At 44.0% G+C, this 24,210-nt stretch overlaps 1 protein-coding gene across 2 annotated transcripts in view; it reads right to left on the minus strand.

Annotated features, from left to right (window-relative positions):
* The window catches only part of CACNA2D2 (calcium voltage-gated channel auxiliary subunit alpha2delta 2), a 1,401,889-nt gene that overhangs the window by 1,304,115 nt on the left and 73,564 nt on the right, over positions 1-24,210 (minus strand). For both annotated transcript variants that reach the window (XM_069206762.1, XM_069206763.1), the window contains exon 2: positions 20,038-20,119. In XM_069206762.1, the coding sequence (XP_069062863.1) occupies positions 20,038-20,119 (82 nt within the window). The remainder of the gene's footprint in view (positions 1-20,037; positions 20,120-24,210) is intronic.

The following is a 24,210-nucleotide window of genomic DNA, read 5'->3' on the forward strand; positions in this document are numbered from 1 at the left end:
ACATGTAATTTATTTGAGTTTTATACATAAACTTATATACAATTTTTTCCAGCTGGGATAGCAAAAACAGATCAAGGAATAGTCCCTCTTCTAATCTGCTACTGGAGAATATGTATGCCTAAAGCACATTTCCTTCCAAAATACACAGCTTTCATGGCACACACCAACCTCATCACACACAGCTATCGTTTCCACACCAGAACTCTTTATAGCATATATTAGAGAAAGACTACCCCTTGAACAGAACTTCTCCTAGCTTAGCTGTAGGCCCTGGGGTGCAGACTATAGCAGCTAATTTAAGCATGTTTTAAATATTAGACAAAGACCTCATTCGAGCACACTAGGTGGAACACCAAGTCCTAATTTAGATGCCCTCACGGAACAAAAAGGCTGTTAAAGCATAAGCCAGAATGCCAGACAGAGTCTTCTGAGCATAAACTCTCACCAGATTTCCAAATATTGAAGAATCAAAACAGCAACCTACACTTTTGAAAGGTGAAATAAGAGCACCAATGGTTACATTACATGATGGGGTTGGACCACATATGTTTGAACTGTTATGTTTTACACTCAGCTACATTATACTAAGGGCTTTATGAACCATACATAAACATAAAAATGAAAATTACAGTGTCAATGTAAGACTGGGATTTGTTTATTTCCTTTGGTGACACAAAACTTTTGAATACGATGGGATTATTAACTACATTTAAAAGACCTTAACATGGGCCCTAGTAGCTCAAATCAAAGCAAGGAGGCTGATCTCAGCTGGTTAACAACAGGAAAAGGTGGGCACAGTGGAGAAAAAGGTCATGCCCACACTACTTGTATGGAGAAAAAGGGGGCAGCGTCTTCTCTCGGCCACAGAAGTAGCCTTAGCGGCTTGGGAGAAAGCCATGAAGTGCCTGAGATCGTTCTCTAGACCCACGCAGGAAACACCCTTGTGGGAAGGGACTTAGCTCCTTGAGATGCGGAAATTGCAAGACTTCGAGGCCTGGGATCCTACTGGGATCTCAAAGATAGGGGGATCTGCTAGAGGGCACTGATATCATATCATTACCCTTGCTACAGCATGAGTTTGAGATGAACGGCAACCATTTTATCAAAATATGCACAGGTACGACATGTCTGGCACGCTGAGCGGTTACGTGGCGAGGGCAGCCCAGATTTCTCCCCACTGGAAGGGCGGCTGCTAGCAGAGAAGGTACGAAAGTGTGCCATATTCCCAACTTACAAAACCCTCAACTGCAACATGCCCAACACTCTTCCTAGGCTGCGATCGAAATAGGTGAAGGATGTAGAAAACCTGGAAGATATAGACTGGGAGGTGACTGTGGGGCACCCGAGGGCGGTTGCGATAAAATCAAGGCTACGATTAATCCTATCTAAAATCCTTAAAAGGGTGCAGTACCATAGAGGCAATTGTATGCTATGGGGAGGGCACAAGACCCAAACTGTTTGAGCTGTTGTGTAGGTGGAGGGGGGGGCGTTGTTGGTTAAGCCTACTGTTAAAAAAATGAGCTCTGCACCCCCCATACCTTGTGTGGTGCTTTCTTAAGTCACTGATGGAATATGAGGAACACAAAAAAGAATATTTTTAAAAGAATAGGAAAAAGGCATAGGTTTAATCAACAAGACAAGGAGGCAGCAGTGGGAGAGTCTGGAGAGATAGCTTTCATATCCAAAAAAAGCACTGCCAACGAACCCCAAAAAATATCTTCCTGGCAACTCCTGTACTAAATGTAGCAGATTGTTGTGCTTTAGAACTAACTTCATCTTAGCAAAAGCAGCAGAAGCAACAGGGTCTTAAACCCAAAGACCTTGGGCCCCTACTATTCTATCACAGAGAGCAGAGTCAAGCTGTACATCAGACCATCAATAAGTCTTACTCCTGATGGTAATCTTGCTCCGAGTACAAATCAAGAGCTTTATTTCAGAACCGTCACCATCCTTAATTGTACATGGAAGTCTGTTGCACGAGTCACACACTATTGCCCTTGTTTTGTCCTCAAACCTGTGCTCTTACTGATATTTTCAATGACTTAAATATTCACACAATACCACAAAGTGAATTTAATTTAGTTTTGTAGGAAAAAACAACTTTCTCAATTTAGCGCCACTCTGTGCTACCAGCACACACACTGGAGCCTGGAAAAATAGACTAGACAACAGAATAAGTTTAATACACGATCTGCTGTTGTCAGAGATAGAGCTTAGAATGAACCAGAAAACCAAGCATGCACAGAAGACCTGCTTCACAAAAGGCAGAGTCACACTCCACTAAGCAGACCCACTGAACGAAATCAAAGCAAAAAAATCTAAATTTGTCTACAGTGAAAGGATCTATAGAAAACCGACTGAATGCTAGAAGCAGAAGGCGTGTAATCCCTCTGCAGTGGCATTGCTTAGTTCACCTCCCCCTAACAAGAAGCCGATCAATACACTGTTTACTTAGCAACAATTTCTTCTTGACAGAACAGAATATTACAAAATATGAAACCATCAACGTTCATAGTAATTTTATCTCCACCACAACGAAAAGCCATTGAAAGGTTTTCTTATATTCTCTGAAACATTCAATGGACCACAGCTTTAAGATAGAGTAAAGAAAACATCAATCTTGGCCAAACACTAACTTTTAGATCATTGATTTTGCCCACTAGGGAGAGATAAAGCATGTCCCATTGAGTAGACGCAGCTACTAGATCAGTAAGCCACAGTTCAATATTGTCAGTTTCAATATTCCCTGAGTGGCAGGAATGGTAACGCCATGGCACTCCAGTATCATGCGGGAGTGGCACTCACAAATTTGTACGAGTGCTCCTGATGTATGAACTTCAAAGAATAGGTTCAAGAACTTGGTAGAGATCAACTTTTAATTATAGTGGCCTCTTTCCGACCTTGAGAAGCCTTTATTACCTCCATTCAGAACTGCAGGCTGTGAGAACAAACAAGGACATGCCATGGGAGATGTGATCTAACAGCCAGAGCTGCTGACTTTGGAACCAGATTCTAATTCGTCTTCTGTTCAACATCCTGCGATTCTGGGCAAAACATTTAAATCTCTTTGTGCCTAAAAATGTATAATGTAATCTGTTACTCATGTAAAACATTCTAATGGCCTTTGAATAAAAGCACACTCTGTAAAACTGCAAAAATATTTTCCTAGTTCAAGAAATAAGAGATGTAATGGCGGTGTCTGCCCGAACTGACAAATGTATTTATGTTTCACCAGTGTTTCAACATAACTGTGGTCCATATATAGCACTTTCACTTTTACGTAACAGGATCACTTTTAACAAGTGAAATTTCGAGTACAAATGACATTCAATGCTGCATTTGAAACTGTGGTTGTGGGTGGGGCTCACCGCCACCCATTTCTTTAAACCGGCACTTATTTTTCATCATCAGACTTTGACACAGAGCAAGAGTGAGAAATATACAAAAGAGGGAAAGAGGGAAATACAGAGGAACATAAAGATGGCAAAACTGTAACGAAGAGATCAACTAGGGATAAAAAATAGCCCATAAGAATGAAATATAGGGACATTGAGTGTCTGGTTGTCTGTAAAGGATGCATGTGGTGGAATCAAGACTAAACAACCTTGCTATGCAGCAGTCTGACATTCAATAGTGTGGGCTGCGGGTTTCTGACCCAAATCTTGGTCCCCAGCGCTTATTCTTTTACAGATTAAACATTGATGGCATTAGTAAAAAAAAACAATGCCTATGATGGCTTGTGTGGTGCTGGACAAACATTGTCTGAGGCGCCCCACTAATCCAACAACTGATCAGCAATGGCTGCATAGAGCTAGGCAGTGACTGACAGCACAGTACACTGGCAGCAGTGTTTGTGGGAAACGTGAACCCTCATGCCAGTCCAGAATACAGGTGTTGGTTCTCGCATTACTGACTTTATTCTAAAGTCATTCATTACAAAAATTAATTTGAAGATACTGGATTCAATCTTTAGGTAAAAAAATCCACTAGAAACATAGGAGAGGTGAATGTGCAGAACCAACCCGTGGTGAGTCCACCCCGTTTTTGTTTTATCCCTCGGGTTTGCAGGTGGCACTTTTTAAAGATCAAACATTTTCCTGCTTGTCCCACAGCAATCATAAACTGTAGAGAAAAAATAAGTTATTAAGGAAGAGAAGCAGAGGGCTAGATCGACGGGTATGTGCTTGTTCTGTGAAATCATTAAAATATTTCAGATCAGGAGTTAATTTGGATTATATTAGTTAAGACTGCTTCGGACTTGGAGAGTTAGCATTAGCTGTGCTACGTTTTTTTTTAGAATTGGGGAGTTTATATTAGAAGAGGTAGTAATCATTTCAAGTGGGTTCAGGGATGTGTAATCTTTTTTTTAAAAGGGGGTATGTGGGGCTTAACCCCTCCCCATTGTAACTGAAGAAAAGTGTCACATATATATATATATATATCTTATATATATATTTATATACATTTATATTTATATATATATATATATTCATTTAAAAGACCAGAGGTTACAGAGACGGTATAGTTAGGCTCATTGCTTCAGCTAGCACGACGTTCCACAAGGCCATCAGTGGCTCCATGAGGGGGGTTGTGTGGGCCCCCTCCCATGTGCGCACAGCCCCGGGGAGGTAGTGGTCCCCATGGTTTGGTGGTCCCAAAGGGACCTTCCTTCTTTTTTAAAATACTTACCCGGGGAGGTGGTGATCCTAAGGGCAGCAAGGGGCCATAGGACCCCCGCATAAACAACACTGATCGCCCTGGGGAGATGGTGGTTCCTGGGGCAGTGGGGGGGCATGCATTTATTATCAGCCCTTGGGAGGTGCCCCCCGCATATGACTTAGAAGCCCCAGGAAGGTGGCGGTCTCCGGAGCAGCGGGATAGGGCCAGGAGGCCCATGCATTTTAAAACAAATACTCACAGAACTTAGCCCACCCGGGGACTTTATAATAACAAAGCGGGGGAGCCCACACTTTCTTTTTTTTTTATTTAACAGCTGGTCTGCAGATCCACCACGACTTGATCCATAAAATAAAATTTAAAAATGCTTTTTAGCTTTGGGGCCCCACCATCAGACCTAAGGGGTCAGGGTGTTTGTACTCTGGCCATTTTTCTTTATTTTTGACTTTTTTGCTGGGGACTCTGCTTCAGCCGAGTCCCAAGATGGCTGAAAACACTTGAACGGCTTCTGTTAATTAAGTGTTATTAGGCAATTAGATCTCAGCAGGAGATCAGGAGGGTTCGCAAATCCTTTGCGTCCCTATATATACAAATTTGTTTTCCCCTTAATTCCTCAAAAATTACTAAAAGTAATTACACCAAAACAAAAAAAGGACACTTTCTGGGCCAGGACCTACCTTTCTGCCAAATTTGGTATAATTCCATCCAGTAGTTTTGGCGCTATTGCTGTTGAAAATCCTTAAAGAAAAATAAATAGGGAAAAAGTGTGTTGGGACCCGCCCTCTTTCTCAGCCCCCCTTGGACGAATCACTCAAAACTTTCCAGACAGCAGCTGACATGACTGGCAAATTTGTTTGGAAAGTTTCATGAAGATTTATCAAGCAGCGCCAAAGATATAGGCAAGTAAAAGAATGTTTTTTATATAGGAACTAGGTCATAACTATAAATTCCTAGGGGCGGCCACCGGTAGGTTATACACACACACACACACACATATATCTATATCTATATATATAAATATATATATATCTATATATATCTATATAGATATATATATATATATATTCACCATAGAGTAGTTGCAGTTAGGACTATGTGTCCATAGGAAAAGCATTTGTTTTGGTTTGCTTTTAATTTGATGCCAATTGGTGAATTTTCATTTTTTTAAAAAAAATTCATCCACCTCAGCTCCTTACTGGTAGGGAAGATAAAGAGGTAAAACTTGTTTTCCCCACAGGAAATTTAGACACAGCAACAGCCAAAATGGTTGAATGGAATTACAACAAACTTGACAGAAAGCTAGATTTTTGTCCGTAAAACATGCTTTAAGTGATTTTCTGTAATTCCATTCAGTAGTTTTACCGATATTAAGGTTAAAATACATAGATATTTTCACACCGCAGAAGATCTGCGGTATTCACAGATCTTAAGGTAAGATCGGAGTGCCTGCAACATCAAGTATGCAGGCGGCAGACATATTACAACTCAAGCTCACTCCCCTGTCCTGGAAAAATATTTTAAAAATCATATAAGGAGGCAGGAAACCCTCAGTTACAAAAAGAAAGCATGGGCCTGCACTTAACCCCACGACATGGGCCAGGGCTCAGGGGTCACCAATTTTATTATTTTTGGGAAAGGGGCATGCTGCCCCCTTTCTCTGAGCCTTTTTTATGGCCCCGGAGATACCAACCTTTAGGGCTACATTTTATTAGGAGAGAAAGGGGGGGGTCGTGCCCTCCCTCCTCTAGACTTTATCAGGCCTCAGGGACCTCAATCACCAGGGGCCACAATTTGGTAAAAGGGGAGGAGGCACATGGCACCCCTCGATGAGCCTTTATCAGACCCTGGGGGCCCCATCCCCCTAGGCCATTTAAAATAAAGGCGAGGGGGAAGTGCGCCTCTTTCTGAGCTGAAGTGTGGCACCGGGAACCCTATCCCCAGGGGACAGATCCTTGATGGTGTCCCAAGGACCACAAACCCTGGTACACCGTTGTTTCACTACCCACAAGAGTGCAGACAGGGAAGTCTGCTCCCACCCAGAGGGAGCAGAAACCTGTTCCTCCTAGGTGGGAGCAAAAATGTTTTAGCCTACCTGTGCTCTTACAGGCAGGGAAACACAGAATTGCTCCTGCCTGGTGGGAGCAGCAAGAAAAGCTGTTCTCGCCAAGTGGGAGCAATGCTGTCTTCTCCTAACCTTGGATGGGTGCTGGAAGGGGAACCAGCCAGGTTGTGGAGGACTCGGGGTTCCCCCTACAGTTCCTCCAACAGCCCCCAAACTCGCTAATGTTGGGGGGTACCCCTGATGGGCACCAGGACATCCACAATTTAAAATAAAGATGGCCCAGTTTCGCGCTTGCAGTGAGGCCACATAGTGTTGTCATAAATTACATTATTTCAGATGTCATCAGTGATGTTATCAAAGATGTCATAGAACATACCATGAGTGATGTAATATGTGAGGTTATAAGCAGTGCATAGCAGGGCGGTGAGCTATAGTAAGTTAAGATAACTAGAAGTAGTGAATTTCATTGCTGCTTATTTTTTTAGTTTAAAATATTGGGCCTGATTCACAAAGGTAAACTTAGGTCTTTTCATGTGCAGAGCAGGGGTGGCCCCTCCGCTATGGCGGAGGAACATCGGCCTGCTGCTGAAAGCAGAAAAATAAAGTGATAATAAAAGTATTTTATTATCATTTATTTTTTCACTTAGTGAGGGCGGGGCCAGCCACCCCCACCTCACCAGGGAGGAGGAGTGTTATGTGCATTTCTGAGTGCGCATCAGTTTGGCCAGCCGTCTGAGGCCGGACAAACTGACATGCACACTTAGGACTCTCCACCTGGCTGTGTTGCACAGCCGGGCGGAGACCAGGAGCAGGCTCCCAATTCCTCTGCCAGCTCAGGCCAATTCTGGTGCTTCTCTCCTGCTGGTACCAGCAGGAGAGAAGCGTGGGGATTGGCTGGGGAGGGGAGGAAGAAGACAAGAAGAATCGAGGCAGGGGCGGAACACCAAGGTGGCAGTATTTTTTTTTATTTTTTTTATTATTACTGGTCCCCCCCGTGCACTGCCCCTTCCCTTGACCACTTCCTGCAGCAGCCGCTACTGGTGCAGAGACTCCATTCTTGTTAAGATACTACTTGTAAATCCCTTTGTGAATACCAAACAATCCTAAATGTACTCTAAAGTATAAGTTTACCTTTGTTAATCAAGCCCATTATGTGTAAACTGGCATTTTCATCCTACTTTAACGTCACTTTAACCTTTGTTTTATTCAGTGAATTTTTAGGGTTCTTTAACATAAATTAGTATTTTATTACCACACAAAACTATTCCAACCCACAACCATGCATGGCCAAAGTGGTTAGCCACAGGGCTAGGCTAGGGGCAAGGCCTTCCGTTCTACCCCTCGCAGGCAGCCAGCCCACTGCTGCGCATGACCTTAGACATCTGCAGCGTGGTGTTGGTTCTATACCTAGCCACTCATTGGTGGCCACCCCCTGCCTCGCAAGGCTTTTAGCTGTGCACGGCATGGGTTAGCCACAGGGCCAACCACCCATACTCGGGCAACCCACCACAGTCAGTCATGTCACCCTCTCTTTTTTCGATGGTTTTGCCATCCTGTGGGACTTTTGTAGCAGCAAGCATGGCCCTCGCACTCCGGTGAGACTCTTTTTGAACATAGGAGGATTCTGCAGACTCCTGCGAAAGTCGTGCAGGATCCCAACAACCCAGAAAATGTATGTTTTTTAAATTTGTTCCCCGGGGATCAATCTGGGCTACCCAAAAATATTTCTTTTTCTCATTTTCAGGACACAGGTACTGAGTCTCTGTGTCCTAAAAAGGCAGGACCAACATTTTTCCTCATGCTGCAGCCATGCAATCAGAGAACAAGATCCTGCAGGCGCAATATGGCTGAAGGAAAAAAGAGGCCCACTCTCCTAATCAGATTGTTTTCTCAATATTTAAAGTTGCAGGCTCACAGGACTCTCACGAGATGTACCCTTTAAACCTTAGTTTCTCAAAAATTACTGAAAGGATTTACAACAAATCACAAAAAGCACACTTTCTAGGTAAAGAGTTAGCTTTCTGCTAAATTTGGTGTAATTCCATTTAGCTGTTTGGGCTGTGACACTGTTCAATAAGACCCTATGGAAACTGGATGGAGAGAGTGCACTTTTAGATCCTTCCCGCCCCCCCCTTATTTCTTGGCCCCTGCTTGAAGGAGCTGCGGTGGATGAACCTCTTTTGGGGAAAGTTTTGTGAAGATTTTTTAAATTGCAGCAAAGTTATTTGAAAACTAAAATACGCTCTTCCTATGGTAAATCGGTCCCAACTATAAGGTATACGGTGGCTTAGTTAGAATTAAAGGGTAATTAGGAGAGAGATGAAAATAAAGGATTTATTTATTTTTAAAAAATGTTATGGACTTAGCAACAAAAAATTAACAGCAAAAACAAAAAAACATTTGAAATGAATGTGCATAACCCTACTGGTCCAAACTAAATGCAATCCTAAATTAAAAATCAAAAGTAAAGCTATGCTAAATACATGTATGGAATTAAAGACATAAAACCATCGAGGATGTTTGAACATACAGAACGTACTAATCAAGAACATAGCCGGGCAGAATTCGAGTGAATACAGAAATCAGCACCTCAGCATTAGCTTTGGTGGCACACACAACAGGCTCTTCTATCACCTTCCGTCTCCTCGAAAACAAGTGCCTGGGTAGCACCTATGACGAGGATGTTACTCCACTTGCCGCAGTCTCCGGTAGCGGCATTTGGCCTCGAAGATTATTACCCAGTGCTTCTCTGGTTGCCAAAATGCTTCCACTCATGGTCCAAGATCCGCCTGTGGGAAGCCAGATCAGAGAGACCTGATGAAGGCACCAGCATCAGAGAACCTCCGGGAGCCATGTCGCTACCGAGATGACAGGGGAAGCGGAGACGCAAAGCATTTCCCATTATTCGCTGTCGCATCCGTGCCAAGTCACTGCTGTTTCTGCCTCCCCCCTTTTGAGCGATAGCATCCACAGAGACGCCATGGCAGTCAGCTTTGGCGATAAGAGGCCGCTTCTTGCATCCTTAATGACAGCGAAGCACCTCTTATCAGCATGAGAAGTGGCAGAAGTATTCCTACAAACCCAGCGCAGCTTGAGGGGGGAGATGACACCGTTTCCTAAATAGCTCTCAGTCCTGGTGTCGCATGAGCCCTCGCTGCCGCCTCCTCTTCCGTCCCCAATCTCTGCAGCCTGCATTTTGCAGATGCATCTTAAAGAGCAGCGCCAGGAGCTGGCTTTCCCGCCTTTCTTCCCCAGGGCCCAGGAGAGCAGAACTCAGGGCAGCAATTTAATTGATTCTGTGAATTAACTTCCAAATCTGGCCCAGTTTTCCTCTGTACACACACAAATGCACATGTACGCGCAAAGCTGAAGAGCAGCCCTCCATGTTTGCACAACTATCTCTGCAAAACAGCTGAGTCTCTGCAAACAAGGCGCTTGCCAGGTTTTCAGTTCCCCACGCTCCCTCCCCGCTAAGAGAGGTGGCTGCTGGGAAAGGGAAGCACTGACGGAAATAATCTGTCAGGGGAAGTCAGCGATTGGTGGGTGTGCTAAAGACAGAATGTTGAGGCTTGCAGCCAGCACAGTAAGAGGACAGACAAAAGATGTCAGGCCCTCTTCTACCCAATGAACACTAGTCAGTCCCAAACCCCTTCTTCCTATTACAGCTTCGGCCTGAAAACAGTGAACTCAACTTTGACTACAGAATAGCAGGTATGTAACCCAAGGCTTTGGGTTTAAATATGTTCAAACAGATAACTCTGTGGACAGTCAGCCATAGAAAGCATCCTCTGGAGGTAATACACTGGGGGCCACATGTACTAAGAATCCTGTTTGCAACTTCCTAACTGCGAATCTTTGCGATGAACTAATGTGTCTCAGACACATTTAGCGATTACCAGTGAGTCGCAAATGGGCCTACCTCATCAGTATTCATGAGGTAGGTCGCATTTTGCGAACCATCGGGAGTGGCCTGAAATCACTGGGATGGTGGCATGCTGGAGTCAGCAGACCACCATGTCTGCGATTGCTTTTTAAATAAAGCGTTCTTTTAATGCAGCCCGTTTTACTTAAAGGAAAATGGGATGCATTTCAAAAACAAAAATGAAAAGTTTTCTTTTCATTTTATAAGAGCTCTTAAAAAATGTTTGCAACAACACTTACAAATGGGTAGTGGTCCCCTGGTGACCCCTTCCCACTTACGAATGCGTTACCACCAACTTGAAGTTGGTGGTAAACTGCAAATTGTTTGTTTGTGACTGCATTCTTGTCATTCTTGTCGCAAAAAATGTGTACAGCTCGCCTACAGCCCCTGCCTAATACCGTATTACAAACCCTATTTTGCAATTTGGGAACTGTTTACCGAATTGCAAAATAGGGTTTGTACATCACTAAGTGGGTTTTGGTGGTCGCAAACAGGCCAATTCGGAGAATCTGACCATTTGCCACTGCTAAAAACCTTTGTACATGTGGCCCTAGGTCTTTTTGTTCAAACTCTAGTTTGTGCAGGGTTTAAATGGAACCTCAGGGCAATTATTTCAAATTACTGTCACATGAAGAGGAGTAAGAGTAATTTTTATGGCACTTTCAAGAGCCCGTATTGCCAGTATGGAGAAATATGAAAAGATATGAAATAGAAAAAATACAAAAAAAGCATGTAGGCAAGCCTCTTTTTTAATACTTTAAGGAGTTTCCAACAAATTCCAGAACTTGAGACGCGACCAGCCAGGCACACCAATCACTGCACGAGAACACTCAGACCAGAGAACTCCTACGAGCAAAGATCCTAAAGAGCGAGCCCACCTTGGAATTCACACCTGCAATTGCTGTTCAGGAAAAGGAGGAGTCAAAACATCTGCAGCAATCAACGCACGACTTCATCAAAGGTAACAAGTCAGTTTAAATGGAGCTACAGTTTAACTCTGACAGTGCTGATAATCTCAGACAATGGAGTTTATAAAAGTACTCTGTCTGAAAGGTTGAAGGGGTTGTGACATCATAGCAAGCTTAAAGTCTAAGAAAGAAACTTAAAAAAATTACAAAAACATTCAGATCTCAGATTTTTACTTGAAGAAATGTCCTCTTGAACCTGGTTTGACTATTAGAAGGGGCTCTAACACACACTAAAAGCAATATAAGTAATGTAAAAACACAGGTAAAATGATAACATCTAGTACCACTAGAAACGATCAGGGACACACAAATTTACGTGAACGAGAAGCCATGCTACACCTAGAGAACACAGTAAGGGAAAACAAAAAAGACAGAACAAGTAGATTAACGGACTAAGGTAACAGGGAACATACAACTAGGCATAAAAGGAACCATTGGTTAGTGAGAGAAGGGAGGTACAAATGTATATACCACAGGCACAAATGGAAGTGATAAGATAACTGTGAAGTCATGACCCCAGCCATGTAGTAAACAGAGCACAACAGACTTAGGGGTCATTACGACCCTGGCGGATGGCAGTAATGTGGGGAGAGGTACTGCCAACAGGCTGGTGGTACCTTTTCCCAAATTATGACATTGGCGGTTTGGCTTGTACCACTCCGTCCACCAGGGTGGTAATGGCCGCTGGGCTGACTTCGGTCTCCAGCCAGGCGGGCGTCACAATCCCACCCTCGGGATAATGACCACGCCTACCGCCATGGTTTTCGTGGCAATCGTACCACTACGAAAACCATGGCAGTAGGAACTAACAGTGCCAGGGAATTCCTTCCCTGGCATTGACAGGGGTCTCAACCACCTCCCTTCTCCTCCCAAGGCCCCTGCCCCACCCTCCCGCTCCCTCTCCCTCTCCTGGCCCCCCACATATACACACCCACACGTGCACACATACACACTCATACACACATCCACCTACGCATGCACACATACATACCCACACACTGCAACACACACTCACATACATTGTCGCACACACACATTCACAACACACAACATACACGTACACTCACAGTCAGTCATTCACGCACACATTCCACGTGACTCACACCCGCATGTTTGTTTGCATACAGAAACAGCACCCACCCACAAAACACCCCCACACACGCCACCCCCCTCTCCTGTTGGAGGACCTGACTTACCTGCTTGCAGGGGGTCCTCGGCAGGAGATGGGACTCAGTGCTGCTGCCAGCAGCAGCGTCCGTCAGCAAATCATGGAACATGATACTGTAGGTGGTGTTTTGCTGGCGTGTCGCTGCTGCTGGCAGAAGCTCCACCTTACTGCCGTCTACTGCCATGACCGTCAACGCAATTCTGCCGGCCTTATTTTACAGAGCTCAGGGCCCTTTACAATCTGCACAGAGTTCAGGGGGTGCAAGGTGGGAATGGGAAAGGAAAATAGGTGTGGTCACCAAAATAAAAGTGGCCTCCATTACTGAATAAGATAAGATAGCTAAAAAAGTGGCCCATATTTGCAAATCATGGCGGTTTTAAATTGTAAAAACTAGTTTTATCTGTTTTTCAAGATATGGACCAATACATGCAATTTTGCTTTCTGTAGGCAATGTTTGTGGTAATACCAGAGAAAAACAAATAGTCCACCAGATCATTAAACAGGCCCATAAACAGCCAAAGGATCGGCCCACATAATGACCTGTCATACAGCCCTTCAGGCACTATTATTGCTCTTTAGGCCAATCTGACCCTAAGGGGAGTAGAGTAGAGGTCTAGCTCTCGAATTTGTGACTCCGGTATCTCCACCCATGCATGAGTTAAAGTCTCTGGAACGGGAAATAACATGAGGATCCTAGGGTGGTTTCTGCAGGATGGGAAATGCACTTGGTCGAACCAGGCCTGGTATTTCTGCTCTGGGAACAACAGCCCACTCTGAATTTGCTTAAGTGGTATGCCAGAATACCACTTAAGCTGACTCATAATGGGGGCCTTTGAATAGTGCTAAAATACCAGGATGTGATTTGAACACCATCTTAATAGCGGAAATGGAGAATATGTAAGTGGTAGCTAAGACATACTGGAAGAAAAGTGCAGGTTGCCGGTGCTTTCCTAAAAGGCAGCTCCCTAAGAGAGTTGATGAGGAGGACAAGAAAAAAGACTCAGAAGGCCATACCAACAAAGAAGAGGACTGCTCTCCTTTGGTAACCTTTTGGATACAGGTTCTGAAAACATGGGTGAGCAAGCAGAACACAGGAAGTGCCTTGGCATTGTTTTATATTTTTGATGGAGTTTTATGTAGTGCTGACTTGAGCCAACAGTATTGGAGTGCTTCATAGGAGCACTGGTTACATTATACAAGGCATATTCATGTTTTCAGACACAGAGAGTTTAGGTTATTTACCCAGAATGTAGGATGTTGAGCTGCTGCTGAGATGCAAACCTGGTTCCCCAGTTCCAAAGTCAGCACATTTGACCATAATGCCACATGCTCTCCCATGTATCTTGTAATTTCTTGCAAGAAAGCAGGGGCCCTATCATAAAAGACATAGGCCCTCATTATGACATTGGCGGTATTGCCCGCCGACCGCCGTGCTGGCGGGTGCCAAATGTCCGTTGGTGCTGGCAGTAACCATACCGCCGTATGATGACCTCAAAAACACACACCGCCAGTAAACAGGCAGTTTTCACAAACCGCCAGGGCCAACGACGGTTGAAAATCGGTGGTCAGCAAAACAACACCACCATGCCAGAAATACTCCACCCACCAAAATATGACCAACAAGTCAGCACAGCAGTGTGTCAATGGTGGAAACACGTCAGCGGTGTGGGGCGGCCTATTCTAAACATAGGGATCCCTGCAGGGGTGACGTCCGACCCCCGAGGAAGGTAGGGTAAATGTCATCAATGGGTGTGTGCGGGTATCCCTGTGTGTTTGGGGTGTGTGTGTGTGTGTGTAACTGTGTTGTTTTGGTGCTTGAATGTGGTCCATGACGACAAATAATTAATGTGTGTTTTTCTGTGTAAACGTGTGTGGGGGCATGCTGTTAGGGGGACATGTATGTGTGTTGGTGGTGTTGTATGTGTGCATGAGAGGCGAATCTGGTGTTCAGCCCGAATCCCCCATGTAGCAATAAAGGGGACTGCCAGGCTTTTCGCAACAGTGTCACCGCCGCAGAAAGCGTGGTGGTATTCTGAGTCGTAATAACTGCGGTGGTAAATGGCTCCAAAACTACCAGAGAACGCCTACCGCTGCTACTGGCGGTCGCACCACATTGGCGGTACAGGTGGTGAACTGGATGCTTTACTCGCAGTTCACCGCCGCGGTCATATTACGGCGGTCCGCACTGCCAGCATGTCGGCGGTCATACCGCCACCACCGGCGGTGCGGTCAAAGGACCGCCAATGTCATAATGAGGGCCAGAATGCTGATTCCATAATAAAACATGTTTTTGATGTTTGCATTGTGACTAGCAGTCAGTAAAAGGCTTTGGGGTTTAGGGGAATGGGAGGGGTGAGAGAGGGGGTGGCCTTGAGGTCACCACATCTGTCGGCACTAGTGAGAAGACACCCCACTGCCTTGTAAGTGTGCTGGAGGAAGATAAGCTGACACTCTAAGTGGGCTTTTATTGGTGGCATTACTCAAGAAGAAGGGAAAAATCTAATTTACAACATGAACCTAAAATGATCAACCTCTGTCATTTTGAAGAAATTAAATTAATTCTATTTAATGTAATTTAATTTCAGTTCAAAATGTTTAGTGTCTGGATGCCCAACATACATTTTAAGTACTTCCAAAGGCTTGTGGATAATGTCTAGGTACCATGCACCAACAGTGGTCCAAGTAATCAGTCTATGATGACCATGATGAGTTCCATCTGTGCACAGGAATAGGCCTGGGTGAATCTTTAAATATGCCAGAGTAACCTGAGTAATTTTGGCGATTTCACATTACTCTTGTGATGTGAAATTACAGAAAAGTATTTGAGTACCCCCGCTCACGTAATTTAGAGTAATGTGGGGGTGGAATGCCTACCGGAAGAGCATGGGAACAGAGCGTAAGAGGTTGCATGCTGCTGTGATTCATGTTCTGCAGCATTTAGCTCTATATTCTTTTAGATACAAGAGTTAATTCTGAGCTAAGAAAATAGTTCTATATGTTGGTTTATGCTCCTTGAATAATTCCACTTAATCATACATAACTTTCCTGTAGTTTTGTGTAATTACCGTACAGCACATTATGCAAGCTATGCCCACCAGGCCCAATGGGATGCCCTATTGTACACATGCAGTGCATGGAGAAACTCTTCCCATCCTTAAAAAAGGATAGTTGACACAGTTACTAACATGCAAAATATGACAACTATGGGCTGGCATAGCTGGTGTAATTTTCTCAAGTGTAATTACTCATAATTACCCCTCATTTACTCATAATTGTATAACATGTGTAATCCAGCACTTAGTATTATTTTCTTAGTGCAAAATGCCCCCTTGTGTTTAAAATGTGCCCAAGGATGCATTTTGCAAACGAACAGCAGTAGTCTGCAGCAGGGCCGGCTCTAGGGCAGTGCTACTGGTGCCACCGCACTGGGTGCTGACTTTGGGTGGGGGGGCGCCATGTTTACAAATATATTATGATTTTAAAAGCACCTACTGCAGCGTTCCTTGCCTCTAGCAATTTTCAGGGAACAATAAAAATGGCACAGTAACTCTGGTGATGAATGTTCTGCCTGGAGAGAGATCAGAGTTATGAGGGGCACTGTTGAAGGGTGGTAGTGAGGAAATCCATGGCGGAGCTGGTCCTGGCGTGAGGGAAGGGGGTTGTACCAACAAACATTGTCGCTCCGGGCACCAACAGTGCTAAGGCCGGCCCTGGTCTGCAGCCTCTCACTCTCAGTTTGATGTTCCTGTGCTCCTGCAGCAGGAATCTAGTTCCAAATTACTCTTAATTACTCAAGCTGGAGTAACAGTATACTTTGAGTAATTTTGCATCAAAAGAGTAAGGCTAATTACTGAAATTACTCAAATTACTCAGGCATAATTAAAATTTCACCCAGGCTTCATGACATTCATTTTATCTAATGTAAATAGGGAACACAGGTTATCACAGAGGATTAAGCATATCAATTGCTGCAAACTTTCCTACAGTTAAAAGATGGAGGTGTCCAGGCAGGTGCATGCTGGGGACCTGGATGCAAAATTTCTCTCCGCAGACTTCAGAAACACTTGCTTAGCTACATACAGATCTGCTGCTGCTCCCTCCATCTATCCTTATAGCTGTTTACCATCTGCTACTTAAGCTTCCCTTCAGAGTTGAATTGGGATCAGAATTAGGCCCAGGCACCAAACGAAAAAGTGTCCCACAAAGTTGTGGATAATTACTTTTCATAAAATGTGGCTTAGTTAAAATCAGTAGAGTTATTTTCCACTCTATTAATTTCCTTCTCTCTTCCACCCTTTTTGTCATTCTTCTCCACTCTGCATGTCTCACTATTCCTTTTGCCTCCACACTGCGCCCCTTGCTCATTCCATTTTGTTACTCCTCTGCCATGTCTGTTCTCCCTTTCTTTGTCATTTTGTCCCAGGATGAAATTTTTCACAGAGATGTTATCAAAAAACAATTGAGTTGTCAAAAAGTTTTCTTTTTGCTTAATTTGGTGGTTAGCATTTGTAAAAAAAAAATTCTCTCAATGGAAAATGGGAGCTTCCTCGCAGTTTTGAAGAGGACAAGGTGGCAGAAGACAACCGAGGCTCATCTGTCTGCTTTTGGAGACAAAAGTAGAGCCCCTTTAATGGCCACCACTTGTGATGTGACTCCTTGCACAACCTTCTTTCACTCCACCCCCACGTAACATTAGTGCTAGCTGTGATGCTCGAAAGCAGCATCGCCACCCCCCGAGGTCTCATTGTCACGCTCAGTGATTCAGCATGAGGGGGCGGGAGGGACACACCACATGCTGTGCCTGTGCTGTTTGGCACATTGTCCTACTGCACATGACGACAATGAGCCATCCAGGCTCTGTACTTGGTCATAGTGAGGTCTAACCTCTGTTCTAATACTTCAGCAGGCTTTCAGGTTGGGTGTCAGTGGCCAAGGTGGCCCAGGCAAACATTGGAAGTGTATTTGCAGCTGAAGGAAATGGCCTTTGCCACATGCCCTTCGGGCAACTGCTGACTCCCCACCCAACAATACGACCCTGCTTCCCTTCCTTAAGCTTCAGAGCATCTTCTCCAATAACACCCCACCACTGATTAGGTGAAGGTGGTTAGACCATGGGCAGAAAGACCCAGGCAAATAAGTCACCATCACATACCAGGATCATAAAGCAATAGTGCACTTACAAGCACAACAAGTAGACTTGTGAGAAAGAGCAACAGGCCTTCTCACAAACCAAACCATTTTACTGCTAAAGAAGAGAGCATGACTCTCAAACACAACGGAGTAAGAAACTAGCATACACTGAGAACAGGTGGTGGGGAACGCAAATAAGGCACATAGACAGCCTGAAAGCAAAAACACAATGCACGCAAATCAAATTCAGGCGAAAAGAAACCAATTATACAGAGTGAGCAAAGATCAAGGGCATACACAATCGCTGACAACAGGAACAGAGCAGAATGCACCGGCAGTCATAAAACGAACAACTGCTACTGACAACAAAGAGCACCGGAACGAAACAAAGGCATAAAAAAAGGTCATGCAGTGACACCACTGAGCACAGCCATCGAAAGACAGGAACAAAAAGAGCTACTGTTCACAGAGAACAAAGAGCAGGAGCATAAAGAAACAGGCAGAACAGGGCTATTACAATCCGCAATCAAGGACACGCAGTAAAACGGGACACAGTTGTAACCAGTACAGAAATGAGAAGACAAACATCAAACTATCGTATACACAGCACAGTTAAACAGCGCAACATACACACAACTATACAATGTACAGTACAATCAATAAAGCAAACACACAAACTCTTAAAACCCTAAGGACATATAGGGGGTGATTCTAACTTTGGCGGGCGGCGGAGGGCGCCCGCCAAAGTTCCGCCGGAAGAATACCGCTACGCGGTCAGAAGACCGCTGCGGTAATTCTGAGTTTCCCGCTGGGCTGGCGGGCGACCGCCAGAAGGCCGCCCGCCAGCCCAGCGGGAAACCCCTTCCCACGAGGATGCCGGCTCCGAATGGAGCTGGCGGAGTGGGAAGGGTGCGACGGGTGCAGTTGCACCCATCGCGATTTTCAGTGTCTGCTATGCAGACACTGAAAATCTTGGTGGGGCCCTGTTAGGGGCCCCCTGCAGTGCCCATGCCATGGGCACTGCATTGGCATGGCACTGCAGGGCCCCCCAGGGGCCCCATGACACCCGTTACCGCCAGCCAGGTTCTGGCGGTCAAAACCGCCAGAACCAGGCTGGCGGTAAGGGGGTCAGAATCCCCACGGCGGCGCTGCCTGCAGCGCCGCCATGGAGGATTCCTCAGGGCAGCGGAAAACCGGCAGGACACCGCCGGTTTTCCGTTTCTGACCGCGGCTGTACCGCCGCGGTCAGAATGCCCTGGGATGCACCGCCAGCCTGTTGGCGGTGCATCCGCGGTCGTTGGCCCTGGCTGTAGTCTACCGCCAGGGTCAGAATGACCCCCATAGTACGGATATAAATTAACAGCCACGAAAAATTCACAGTACATCTGCTAAGAAGTGGAATGTAATACATGCAAACAAAAACAATACTCGCAAAAGGGTGACAGGCACATATATACGCACAAAGGAAATCACAATAAGCATAACTGGTAGATGTGAAGGTGCTTCCTCGAGGTCAATGGCAGAAGTGCAAACGGGCCGCTGCTGAGACTCCAAGCACTACAGAGTGAACTGAGATACTTGTGAAATTCTCCAGGCACTGGTATGAAGAGTTGCACCCGAGGAAGGTCCGGGCATGGAGTAGACATTTCGTGGTGAATGGTGGTCATATGAAATCCGCTTCATAAGCAGAAGGCCCTAGAAGTGTATGTGGGTCTAGTTGACAAGCAACACGAATTGCATGTTCACGGTGTTAATCCTGTGCTTGAACCACAGACTTTGTGGTTTGTAACAGACATGATCAGAGTGATGCTTGTCGGTCTCCCAGCTTATGTTATTCAATGATAGGCGGCGCTTGGATTTTACCAAAACCTGCACACAGCAGGTTCTTCATGGCAACTCAGAACAAACAACATGGCCACAATAAGATGGAAGAGAAAAACAAGGCAAAATCTATCTACTGTGGAGTGAGTAGGGCACCTCGGTCTTACACAGTTGGTGCATAATAACACAATATGTTGACTACTAAAGCGATTGTATGGCTGGGAACGGCTCAGTCAATGAAAATAACTAAATTGCAAAGGGGAACTTGGTGGGGTGGGAGGAAACTTACCACTCTCAGTTTATGAGGGTCGCTGAAAATCTTCATTACACCCTCAATCTCCTGCTCCAGTTGTCTGGCCCAGAACTGCATCCTAAAAAACAGAAGCAAAAAAAGAGTCTGTAACAGAACACAACATACAGAAAGTAAAGAGTGAAATAGACAAAAAAACTCAGAGATCTATTCACTGGCAAGGAACAAATAGGAGCCCAAAGCTTAGATACTGAACACTGTACACTGGAAGGGCAGAAAGAGTGAGACATTTGTGGAAATAGAGAGGGATACAACTCTAGAATGAAGGACACTAGAGTGGAACTAGGACAGTGAGAGCCTGGGGCCTATACAAGCTCCGAGAAGAACGACAAAACTGGAGTTACATAATCGAAGACAGCAGAAACAGATTAGCATTAAAGACAGCGTGAACCCTCCAGAGACAGGAACATAGCACAGACAAACAAGGATTTGCAATGCAATGATTTCTCGTTTGCTGGAGTTAGAGCTATGATCGTTGTAAATTCCTAACTGGACGTTTCTTGCCACATACATTGACAATGAAAAGTAAAACCGTTGACATAAGCAAGTCAATTCAAAGGGCTGCCATGAGCGTGAGCGCGAATGAGATACACAAAAGGAAAGTCAAACATATTGGCAAACATGCAATTATCCATGTGACAGGGTCGTGGCCAAGGTGGTAACAAAACTTCCCAAAGGAGGGAAAAGTGTAAAGCATTTACCAATGTCAAAGGATTTTTGAAAGGCAACCTCACGAACAAGTGAAAGTGAGGGGTGTGAGGTTGGCATAGTTAAAGCCCTCATAAATACCAACATGTCAGAAAGGTAGCACTTGCGTGCTGCTATGCTAGACCTAAAAAGGGGAGAGAGAGCTACAGATACCAACATCTCAAAACTGCAACTTCGCATCCACCATATAAAACGTTAATATCAAACACATAATGAACAACTTAACAAACGTCAATAACCTGAATAAAACTCCTATCAAAACTACTAACACACATTAAAAAGCCAAAGCCAGCATCTACCATAAAAACAGAAAAACAAATCACCTGTGCCTTGGGAAATTGGGATTGTGAGAGCATAGACAACACAACAGAAAACGTCTAGATGCCGCTGTGTACCCTTCTGAAAGCGCTTAACTATTAGCAAATCGCTCTACAATCACTAAACTGCATCTCAGCTACTGAAATACATCATAATCCTAAGTGACATATCTATCCATTAACCACTGACAACCCATTGATACACCCAACTACTTATCAGCCTTTGGCAAACAAACTCTCTATGGGGTACGATAAGATGACCACAATCCTACAGACAAGAGAGATAGATCTTCTCCAGAAACGATTATGTTGGTGGGCTTGAAGTCCATGGCTGGGGTACTACAATTTATAATTATAATCTCTCCTTTTAGTAAATAATAAAGAAATACATAATAAAGAAATAAATACCTTTATTAAACACCGAAAACATTTGTGCAACTGAGTGAGAAAGGCAGAAACAGAAGAAGTAAACCTTCGAGATTTCTGCTAAAAATATCCAGGTGAGACCAGTGCATGAAAGAGCATCTTAAAGGAAATACTTGATGCTACTGACAACCAGTACTGTTTAATGAAGTGGGAGTGATAGGATCACCTTTCTTTAATCCTCATATTACTTTCACAGCTGCACTTTGCCTGGCTTGAAGTTGAGCACACGAGGACTTAGGCTGGGCTCTTTGGAGGGTATTGTTAAAATTCAGTCTTGCAAGCTCCAGGGATATTATCACAGGCTTACGGTCTTTTGTGAAACGATGTGCAATTTTCTGTATCAGACCAAGCTGAAAAACAGCAGATTTGATCATCCTGCCAAATGAGGCATTATGAGGAGGTTTATCAAAATAACTCATGAGCTTTTTACCTCCTCTTTATTTGCATGGGCAAATCCTATTGATGCAATGTATATGTAAACTGACGTTGGTAGGTTCAGAGGTGGTCAAAATACAAATGCATTTCTCAACTGTAGTGGCACATGATCCTCCATATCTCAGTAGCAAGTAGACATGATGCCCATTTACCCAACGGCTAGGGCAGATTAGGAACGTCCTCTGCATGTGGTTGGGTATGTGGATGAAAATCAGAATAGAAACTTTCATCTCTCATAAAATATTTCAATGGCCCTACACATTTAAAGAGAGTAGATGTTATATACATAGCACTAAATATACATAGAAGGTGATGTAAAAGGATTCCAACACCCAATACTCAAGTAGATCTACTTCAGTGGAGTCTCTCAAACTCTAACCAGGCCACAAAGCTGCTCAGGTCCCTCTTTGCCCCTCTTACACTTTAGTGGGATCACAATGCCTCTCCACACCCAGGTGTCCAATTGTCATAGATTGTGGAAAGGCCTATCAGCATGGGCAAGCCTTATGTTTCCAATCGTCCAATTGCAGCCTGGCATGCCACATTGTTAGCAATACTGGCCTCACCCTGAAAGCAGGGTGCAAACAATGTGTAAAAAAAGGAGGTTCCTAAGGTTTTACTTAAGAAGCCTTGGTAAGTGTTGGTACATATTCCTACCGACTGTATTCAAACTTTAAAAAAATAGTTTTAAAAAGTTGTTAACAATCATAAAATTGGGATCAACTACTAGATGTCCCATATGTTATTCAGATATGTCTTGTCATAGTTATATCAATATTGCAGCATATGCAGTAGTGTGGATGATCAGTGCAAAGTGTGGAAGAGAGTGCCATAAGCGTACCGAGGCTGAAAATAAGATACAAGCAAAGCTCATCCTCTGGGCTTTACGTCTAGCAACCCTAGGTTTAGTCTTAGAATATTATATAGTCAGCGATTCAACTTTATATGCTTCCATCCGTGACTCGTCAGGACAAAAATAATCTGGCTCCACCACAACAGCTGCTACCTGTGTTCAATTATAGTGCAACAAGAGACAAGGGAATTAGCACCGGTACTTATAGGTTCAGATTCTAAAATTGTGGTTTCAGAGACTGTCACAAGGTCCACACTGATCAGCGGTTTGAACTAAATTTGCCACCCACAATTTGAAGAATACATGTTTCAGGCAAAAAAATCATCCAAGACGTGAAACATTTTCAAACATTCCTCAAACGCGTTGCTTACACAATTTTCTGATAGAACAGTAAAAAAAGGTTTGTTGAGTATAGGTCAAAAGTTATCCAGTTCTTTTTGACTCAAAAATATTTGTCAGTGACATGAGAAGATACGTGTGCTCGGCGACGGATGGACAACATCCCATGGAACAGAATTCTGGGAAGAATTCTTGAAAAGGTGTGTGCACCTTTTAAGACCCACACGAGTTTGCATTTTAGAACATTCCAGATATGGCAATAGAAAAACAGTCTATGATAAATGTAAACGTGATGAATGACTTGTGACGTTTTTTCATTAACAGGTCAAAATGAAGCTAAACAAGGGGGGGCAGCTTTCACCTGTAACAAAAGCAATGCATGTCACCCTATATTATACTAAAAATTAAAGACACTCTACATTCGCTTTCGTTTTGTAACTAACCCTTTCAGTGCCAAGGTGTTGTTTGAGGGGCTTTGCTACGGTAATTTAAGAAAATTATTAAAAGTTATTCTCATTGTATAGGTGAGTTAGACGTTTGTTGTGGTTTCTCAGTGGGAAAGCCTGAAAAACGTGTTTGTGTAGCAGTTGCAATTACACACCTAGTTATCTTAAAATGCTAAATGGTTACCTTGTCACATAAGTGCAAATCATGCATGCTACACTAATTAGAGTAACATGCTATGGGTAAATCACACATTTAGTGTGAGCTTAATCAATTAGTACGATTTAAGAGCAACGCTTGCTATGGAATCTAAAAAAGCAGACAAATTAGACTCGCCATGCATAAAGAAAGAATATAATAGGAGGGGCAATATGGTTGTTACATACTGCACGAAGAATGGGACCAGCTTAGGCCGACAAAACCCAAGAACTCTGGTGTGTTCATGGTAGTGAGATGAATTCCAACATAGTTTACCACCTTATACAACCTCTGATCCAGCATGTGCCCTTCTCCACATCCCAGACATCTCTGCTTCCGGACGGCAAATATATAGCCAGCAGAAACCATATCATCTAATATGGAATATTTAAAGTTTCAGATAAAACAGACAAAGTAAAGACCCAATCTTTT

This window comes from Pleurodeles waltl, chromosome 9, assembly GCF_031143425.1.
Source record: "Pleurodeles waltl isolate 20211129_DDA chromosome 9, aPleWal1.hap1.20221129, whole genome shotgun sequence".
NCBI classification, from domain to species: domain Eukaryota; kingdom Metazoa; phylum Chordata; class Amphibia; order Caudata; family Salamandridae; genus Pleurodeles; species Pleurodeles waltl.